Here is a 9871-nt window from a genome sequence, read left to right on the forward strand (position 1 = left end):
TGTGTTCTTTGACGCAGCGCTCCAGCCGAAGTTTGCCACTGCACAGCTCGACGTTTTAAAGGCTCCTAGTCCCTATGGGCGAAATCCATAAAGACAAATCATTTACCCTATATTTGGAAAACACGTTACAGGTCAGCATCTGCTGTAGGTTTAACGCCAGATAAAATAAAACACCTGACAAAATAAAATTTGACCAGTTTCTCATTATAATTTGATACCTCATTATTACAAATCATGTATATTGTTATTACTTGATATGTATTTGTTTATTACAAGAAATATGTTTCATGGAGGCTCAGTGATATATACATGTATTTGTTATTGAAGTATATAGATTTGAATGACCATAATTGAATTAGGCCTAGATTAGATTTGACTCTTAATTATGCAGAAGTACAGGAATAGAACCAAAGAAATACAATTAACATGTAACCATGTACAAATAAAATATATTTATACAAATGCAAATTATACATTATTAATCCACCCATCCATCCATTTTCCAAACCACTTATCCTACTGGGTCACGGGGTACATTATTAATATTAATGTAAACTATACTTTTGTGCAGAAATGCATGAGGTAGTGCAGACAGGAAGTATAGGGAGAATGATTGTGCTAAGAAAAATGACAAGATTCAAACTGGGCAGTTAGTGCAAACAAATGTACAGAGAGTGCAAACAAAAGCCGGCTCAGTCAAGGTATCAAGTTGTGTGTGAAGGGGGGCAGGGTGGAGAATCAGTGTTGTAAGGCACTATTGCCTATTGTTAAGTACTATTGTAAGGCACTATTGTAAGGTACCATTGTAAGGTACTATTAAGCATATTCACAGCTGTGAGGGAGAAGCTGTTCCTCACCCTAACCCCTAAATTCCAGGTGAAACTTTGTGTGGCTACTTGTTGGATGTAGAAGAATATTTTCAAGTTGTAATGAGAGACATATTTTGCCTTATCACAAAGATCAGAGTAAATATATTTACTACCATAAAATTTGCAGGCAATCGATGTGCGGATCAAGTTATGTAAACAAGCTTCTAATCAGGGGTGTTTACTGATAGCAAGTGATCTTTGTGAATAATGAAGAAGATGACGAACGACGTAGGTAAAGAAGAAGTGTGATTTGTGGATGTTTCCCAAACACCTTTGTCATTCCACATTTAACAAATGAACTTGAAATAGTTCTTTGTTTCGTCGTCCATCGGCTTCGGCGTGAGAAAAGCACAGACTGGAAATAACAGAAACATCGATTCCACGTATTTCAGTGGTGAAATATATGATGGCGCTTGGCAGACCCAGGCATCATGATAGCTAGAATGAGAGGAAATTAGATGTTTTCAAAGGAGATGAATTCCTTTATTGCAGTCATTACAAGGATCAAACATCAACTCTGTTACACATAACTGGGAAATGCAGTTGCGGAGCCAACTCACCAGTGTTGCACTGAATATAATCATACGCATCCTGGCACTGAGGGTTCTCATTAAGTTCAAACATGAATATCAGCAGAGTTTCTTTGCAGCATTTGCCCTGTGGAACATCCTGAGACTTTGCTGGATCCCCCCGAAGTTGCTGGACATCATGACCAGCCTGTACACTAGTACTGTGAGTGTTGCGCAGAGCGGAGGGTAAACCTTTGCGTTCTTCCCAGTGGATGCTGGGGTTTGTCAAGAGTATGTCACATTATTATTATCACATTAGACATATGCAAATGTAAAAAATAAACTAATTTTAAAAATCAATAAAAACACGCAAAAGCACTCAAAGACCAAATAACCTATTTGTGGAAAATACATGAATGGGCTCAAAGGGTGATGTTGTTTCCTTGTAAAAAAGAACAATGGCAAACAGCAATAGGAATAGGAAACACTTCTAAAAAGAAGAGTTAAGGGGGTAGCCAAAAATACTTTTTAATAATTACTGCAGTGCAGTGCGGCTGCAGTGCTGTGTGTAATAGCACACATAATAATATCAACACTGCAGTATTCCAGGAAAAATCTTACACCTCCCAAGGACTTAAGCAGGCACAAGAAGCAGAATCTTCCACATGCCCAAAGTTGTACTTTATAACAGTGCATGCGATCTTTGGTGTGTTACACCTCTCCTTAGCCACCGTTTGGGGATCCTACACTGGAGTCAGCACATATTCGCAAAGAGGAAACTTGCTGTGATCCAGTAACCAGCCAGCAGCAAACACACCATCCTTTGCGATCTGACACACTCAAAAGTTGGACCAGATATAAGCATCATGTGTACTCCCAGGCCCATTGATGATTGAATATATCAGACATTTGGGGAAGGGGGTTGTATCCCCTCCAAAAATCATACTACCCAGTACAACCCCTGGAACCCCCTAAATGGGCAGAAACTTCAATCTCCTCAGTGTTCAACCCAAAGTTACGCCCTTGATTAGGTCTAGTGCTGAGAACCCTGTTCACCAGGTGCAGATAGGATTTTAGAAGGTGGAAGTATGAATAGGGTTGAGGGTTCCATCTACTGCACCTAAAGCGCAAGGTATGTCTGCAATGGCATGAAAACCAGTTTTAGGATGTTTTTCTACCGCACCAGAATCCGAGTTACCGAATTTAAAAAATTACTGTAGTATCTTATAGGGTGGATGACATTGTCTGTTATGCAGACAATTCTTACACTGCTAGTCACCTATACTAAAATCGGGCTCTTTCTTACTTGCAGTTCTGTACGTATGTTATAGCGTATGGGGTTAAAGTTCAGCAAAAATATTTTTGCTCTGTTACTCTGTCATAGGAAAAAACTTTATAAACTTTGCAATTTTAATAATTATTCCTTTTATAGATTATCAGATGTATTTTTAAAAATCAGTTAAGTTTTCCTCCACTGCTTTTGCATGAGTTCTGCATACGTTCTTTGAGATATTCCTAATTATTTTCATCCTTGCTGTTTAAATGATTCATAGACAGGTTTGTGAGAGATTTATGAACTCCTTTTTTTTGTTGTATAAATACCCCTAATTATTACAACAAAATCACATTGCTAGGAACCTAGTATATTAAACAAAATACTATTTTAATTCCTTTTCACGCCATCCTGATCTTTGTTTTGTATCTGTTCTTCCAACCAGATCACAATTTGTTTTAACTTCGTTTATTGTTTTCTGAATTTGTAACTGTTTTCAAGACAGCGTTTGCATTGTGTTTCAGAGGCAGACTATTTGCATAACCAACTGACAAAGTAATTTAAGTCAGTACTGGAGTACCAAAGAAGTACCCTAGCTTTTTTTCATGCTTTTAGTACTGGAATTTTTAGTACTGGTATCAACTGGAAGTTAATGGATAAGCGAAAGTACCAAAAGTACCATACTGTACTGAGATCTGATGAAGAAAAACAGGGGGAGTCCAGGGAGTCTTCCGGACTTCTGCTGTGGCCAGGAGTAGAGGAACCACTGTGCCCTCACGCTCCTGCTCAGCAGTCCCTTCAGTGCCTTTCTGTCCTACTCAGCTAGCTTCCTCCGCCTCCTTCTCCTGTGACTGAAAATGGCAGGCAGGGCTGCAGTGGGCGAATCTGCAGCGAGCCACAGGCTGACCTGAGGAGAGTGGAGCTGAGACTTGCTGATGTGCCATGGAGAACAGAGCTGGGGAAGGGGAAAGACTGGTACAGGGCTGGACACAGGCAGACTGGACACGCGACGTTAATGACCTGACTGGGGATAACAGAACATACACGGACTTATGTACAGAGACTAACAAGGGGCAACAAGCAACAGGCATCATCAAGGCCACCTGAGAAAGGAGACAAGAGCGTCAAGCAGGCAGAACGTAACAGATCTCGTTGTAATGAGATTCCACACTTTTTACTCGAAATTCTTACCTAATTTTAACAAGAAACTGGGCGAATAGTATTTTGTCATGGGAGCAGCAATATGCCGATGTACTGGCGTTACATGAAATTGAGGGAATAGCTTAGCATATAGTCTCTGTGACTATAGTCACAGTTTTTTAATGAGTTAATATAACCTTTTGTAAATTAATAATAAATAACAATAACAACTCGAAACTTTACAGAAAACAATGAAGCACATTGTCGTTTGTAACGACTGAGGGCAGTAAACCAGAAGTGCAATTGCGTTTGTTCCTGAAAGCTGGAACAGCAAGTAACCTGTTGCGTTTTAAGAAAATTTCGCTAGATGGCGCTCACAGCATTGTTCGTTCCTAATGCAGACCGTAAATGGGCAACAATTTATTTCTTTTTATTGAATTATATTATTTGTATTGAGTTCTTAAAGTATCACTATTAATATTATCCAGTTTCCTGGAATAAGTAAGGCAGCAATCAAATTATCATGGTCAGCGCCTGTCTGACTCTGTCCTTTGTGTCTTTTCCTCATGTGTCCAGCAGCCATTACTGACCATCCTCTATTTCGTCTCATTGTCTTTATCCCTAGTGTGTTATTTCTATTCTTGGGACTTTGATTGGAGTTTCCCTAGTCTTGTGTTTGTTAGTATAAATTATTGCACCTGTTGCCAGTTTTATTGGTTGATTGTCTGATGTTCCACACCTTGCCCCTCTCATTAGCCCAGTTGCCTTTTGTATCGTGTGCCTGCCCCTGCTCAGTGCTTTAGTCAGTCAATGTGTTCATGTTCCTGTCTGCTGTAAATCTCTGCTTGGTTTTTTAATCCTGGGGCTTGTACTGTGAAGCGGGGTTACTGGCTTATCGGGGTAACTTGTCGGATTTAAGGTAGTCTGGGCAAAATGTAAGTGAATTTAAACTGTGGTACCTTAAATCCGACAAGTTACCCCAATAAGCCAGTAACCCCGCTTCGTAGTACAGGCCACTGCTCCCCATTTATCCCAGTTTCTTTGTTGTGTTACTTGTGGTGTCTTTAGTTTATTCTTATTTCTCCCAGTTTGGTTTTGACTGCTTGTGGTCTCTTTATTTTGCAGTTTATCCCAGTGTGTTCAATTTCTTTAATAAACCCCTTTTTGTCACAGAGTTGCCAGTGGATGGTTACCTTCTTTATGCCTGCACTATGCCCCGAGTCCATAACACAAATGTCAAGTAGTGCTTGTTTTCTCAAAGATATTTTGCCCTTGAGAGGTAAAGTGGGCTATCCCACAAATACAAAATTTTGAGAAAATGAGCTCCAAAGTTGACATTTTTTCCAAAAATTTGTGTGCCTATACCCTACAATTGATATATATCATAGGTAGCACAGAGGTATGACTTTGATAATAGCAACTTATCCAATTGAAAATATTCAATAAAAAGGGGGTAGGTTGTCAAAAATATGGGATAGCCCACTTTACCTCTCAAGGGCACATTTAAAGCTTGATATTACAGTACCTTATAGTGTTTGTGTTTCTTATAATTTATGTGTTATTTCATTAGTATTATGCCTACTGGAATTGCATGTAGTGTTGAGTTTCTTTTAAAAAGCGTAATTATGTCATTGTAATGCTTCTCAATGCTTACTTCATGACACTAAGATTGACTGCAATATCTGTGATGGGCTGCCCCCCCCCCCCCCCCCGTCCTGGCTTGTTCCCTGCCTCATGCCCGTAGCTTCCGGGATAGGCTCCGGACCCCCTGCGACCCAGAAGGATGAGCGGGTTGGAAAATGGATGGATGGATGGATGATTGTAGTATGTGTCGTGTATCATTACAAAATTCTGTATTAGTTCATAGATTGATAACCTAAGAACATGGTTTTCTCTGTTGCTCCAAAGAGTTTTATTTATTTTTTTTATGAATCTTACGAACAGATCAGTCATACATTGTTTTATAGCCCAATCATAACATGTCTAATGTGAAGAGTTTAATGCGTTTTTATGACACTAATCTAAGTTGTACCAAATGGAAGATATTACATTTAGTATTGTGAAAAATACACACATGCGTGTGTAAAAATGTGGCTTGTTTTACTTAGTATTACTGCAAGTCTCAGGAAGTTACTGCAACACTTATTGCACAAATTGCCACCCATCTATTTGTTATAACCATCCATCCATTTCTGGATGGAGATTTTCTGTAAAACAGTGCGGACCATTGCAGTTTATATACCTGGGGGAATTATATGGACAACAATTCACTAAACCTACAAATTAGGCCTACCTATCAAAATGGAGTACATACAGCAAACCTGCGCAAACGTGCCCCAGGCACAAAAAAAAAAAACAAGAATCGAACCCGAGACACTGGAGGTGTGAGACCGCAGGGCTACGTTCGTAGGCATTAATTATATTTCATGACTTCTGAGTATTAAACTCCTCCCGGTCCGGCATCTTCAGGGACTTCTGTCCCATACCATTTCTTTTAAAATGTGGCTCTAATCTTCAGATCGGCCACATCTCTGTATAGCAAACTTCAGGTTAATGTCGATTTTGGGTGGCATGAACGGTTCTTTCACTCTATTACAAAAGGAAATTTCAACGGTCCTACCTCTAGATAGCTTTGGAAATGTGCTGCTGTTCCTTTTTGGCATAATTCTAGCGTCAGCGATAATACTACTTAATTTTTCGGTACTGATTTCAGTTATGCTGAATAAATCACTCCGCAGCGAAAATCGCTTCATGTACATGTTGAGTACATGTGTCAGCGATATCTGTACTGGGGTTTCCTATTATTATGTAGGGGTCCTGAATGTCAGGGACAGCTATGACTCCCCAACGCGAACCTTTTATATCGCTCCGACATTTTTAGGCCTTTCTTATATGGCAATTTTAGCCGCACAGGCTGACAGGTATCACGCCGTTGTTTCCCCTTTTAAGTATTCCCAGAGAATGACACGCAATCGTACACTTTTGGTCATTTTGGCTTACTGGGTTTACGCCTTTATCATCGTTGCGGTGAACAACCTGGTAACGGTGGGAGTCGCTAAAAGAGTTACTGGAATCGGCACGTTCGTGGGTAACATCTTCACTGTAATCATCATGATGGGCCTAAACATACGATTATTCTTCATTGCAAAGTACCAGTTGGAGAGGGAGCCCCCATCAATGGAAAGAGAACAAAAACGATCATCCGTGTATCTTATAATCATCGTGGCCGTGTTTTTCCTGTGCGCATGGTTGCCCATTTTCCTACATATTATCATATGTAACTTTGCCGGATCCATTTGTTACGCCTTTCAGAACGAGGGGACGGACCCTCTGCGCATTTTGCCCAGAGTGAATGCGGCCCTCACCCCGTTGTTGTACATTAGAGGTTGTCAGTCTTTGAGGAAAACGCTGTTTACCAAAGTTTGGAGACCGCTATGTAATGACAGGGGGTAAGTAAGAGTGTTTGGAAAGAAGCATGTTTGTCTATCACCCTTTTTATACGGTTACTTCACGACATACATTATGCATGTGTTACTGCTATTATTCACCATTAAATAATTATCTACCTTTATGAGGACAATTCCTGTCAATGCTGAATACATTAAATCGCCTAAATGTGATGTTTTATGTCCCAGTCTTTATCGCTTATCATATTTGTGCCACATTTCTGCATGATTTCTGTGAAATCAATAAGATAAATGCCACCATTTCTTATTGAGCGCGGACAGGTGATTCTGCATTATAAATGCCTCTTGAAAAAATACTTAGAATGTACAAAATTCCCTCTGAAGGTCTGCATGTATCTACGGAATTAATGTATATAAACAGTATAAATGCACATAATATACGTTTCTTCTGTCCCGTTTTAGGGTGAGTGCGGAATAAAAACCGTGGATCCGCTGGACATTCGACCAACTTGTCGCACAAAGTATAACAATCATAATCATTTGATTCATTTAAATATTTATGCCCAACACTAAAATATGTCAACGAGCACACAGGTTATCAAGTTCCTCTAAGTACTAATTTGAAACTTGGTTTAATTTTCGCCGCCCGAAGAAAACAAATGATTCAAATGCTGTTGAGCGCATAATACTTCTTTATCCTATACTGTAAAATATGCCCTATATTAACATCAATAACTTTTATTCCGCATTTAATACTGTTGTGTACCTTACGAAAATAATATTCTTCTTCTTGTTCAAGAGCGATGAGGTTATCAAATAGCTGTCTTTGGTTTGTATTTGAGGAGGCACATTGTACATTTTTATGTTTTTTCTGTTCTTTTTTGCTGATATTTAGCTATGAAAAAAGTTATCAGACAACTCAATTTATACATTTGTATTGGGTATAGCGCTGTTGCCTTACACCCCGAGGGCTGGGTATGTGAATGGCGCCTGGGTGTGTCTGTCTGGGTGGGTAATGACTTTACAAACCAGTTATTTTGACGTTGTGGGTCCCCACAAGGGAAGACTCAATTTTATAAAAATCTGTGAATGCAATAAAAAAAAACTAGAAATGTCAAAAGTCTTGTATTTTGTTTGGTTTCTTATGCATGGTTACGTTGTTAAGGTAGGGATGGGTACGGGGTAAGGTTGTCATTGTTGGGATTATGATTTTTCCGTACAGACATGCATGAATGGACGGTCCCCACAAAGATATGAATAAAACGTGTGCGTGTGGAGTTCGCATACAAAAATGTGGCGTGAGCGGGTATTTCGTATTTACTCCCAGAGTCCAAAGACATGCATCTTGGTTAATTGCTGTCTCCAAATTGTCCACATTGTGTAATGTACTCCGCGGCAGACTGGTATCCTCCGCATGGAGACTCCAGCCGTGTGGCTCCCGCCCTGCGACCCTGACCGCAATAGCCAGTTAGGAAATATGGAACGTGCTGCAACAAAATATTAATGATCACGCTATTAAATGACAAGAAAATGCTTTGCAGGAAATATAGTCTACATAGACGTGGGAAATATGGTGTCTGAAACTACAGCTAACATTTTTTTACCCTTATTCCACAACGCATGTGAAAACGTTTATCTGATATAGTTTGAATTGTTATAGGTCTACGTATGTGACTATACTACATGTGACTATATTTGTGACTATACTACATTGCACTATAAACAGCTTTATTACTTGTACAGGCTAAATGTTCTGGTATGCCATGCATGTCATATTAGAGATCTTAATTTAAGATGTTCCGTTTTCTTTTATTCTGGACATTTAAGGAACGTACAACTACACAGAGAGCTAGCAAATGAAAGATGTTTTTAAATATATAAAGAAAAAAAGCAGAAGAAAGGTTAAGCATCTCAGTCGTTGCCGAAATGTTTGTGTTTCCTGTTTTCATGGCGTATCAAATAAAATGTAACACTGACCACCGTAATTTTCAATTTCTTTTCGGGGAATTACAAAATTGTTTCAAATAATTTTCGAAAAATATTCAAAAATGGAAGCGAAAATTCGTCGACGTCGCCTGAGAATTTTCTTCTAAGAAAAGTATAGCGGTGGACTTAACTTCCTACCAATTATCCCAGGTCATTATTTATAGCATAGAATCAGACAGTCGCGATAGCAATATTTTTTCACTGTTTTTTTATCCTGTTTAATGCACTTTTCGTTGACAAGGCCAATTGTTCACAGTAGCGAGGCTGAAAATGCAGATATGCTGCCTTAGTTCTATAACTATAGGCATAATAGGTAAAGTTATTTGTGACGACAGACAAAAACACGTGCAGTGGTGTTCCATTTCGAACAGTAATTGTTACAGATAATCCTGTTATATCTTACTATTTATAAATGTCTATTATATATGGTTCACATGGTAACCTAAACAGAGAGAAAACACAATCTACTTAATAACATTAAACGAATGCATCAAATGAAATACAATAAGCGGTACAAAATCACGTAATCATCGCTTCATCCTAACAGTTATGGATGGGTATAGGCATCGTTCCAATTAATGTTAATGGTTGGGTAAAGGAGAAATAACTGACTTAGCGAAATAATTACGTGAATGTGTGCAGTATAGGCGTGCAGTCGGGAAAGCGGGCAACTGCGAGTGAGACGCA

The 9871-nt window shown here is 39.1% G+C and overlaps 1 protein-coding gene across 1 annotated transcript; it reads left to right on the forward strand.

Moving 5' to 3' along the window:
- The first annotated feature begins 6325 nt into the window (after window positions 1-6325).
- On the forward strand, window positions 6326-8254 carry LOC125720953 (adenosine receptor A2b-like). Its single transcript, XM_048996866.1, has 2 exons — window positions 6326-7240; window positions 7661-8254. The coding sequence occupies exons 1-2, from the start codon at window positions 6345-6347 to the stop codon at window positions 7674-7676; spliced, it is 912 nt and encodes a 303-aa protein (XP_048852823.1). The 5' UTR covers window positions 6326-6344; the 3' UTR covers window positions 7677-8254.
- The last annotated feature ends 1617 nt before the right edge of the window (window positions 8255-9871 follow it).

Source organism: Brienomyrus brachyistius, chromosome 2, assembly GCF_023856365.1.
Source record: "Brienomyrus brachyistius isolate T26 chromosome 2, BBRACH_0.4, whole genome shotgun sequence".
Classification (NCBI taxonomy): Eukaryota; Metazoa; Chordata; class Actinopteri; order Osteoglossiformes; family Mormyridae; genus Brienomyrus; species Brienomyrus brachyistius.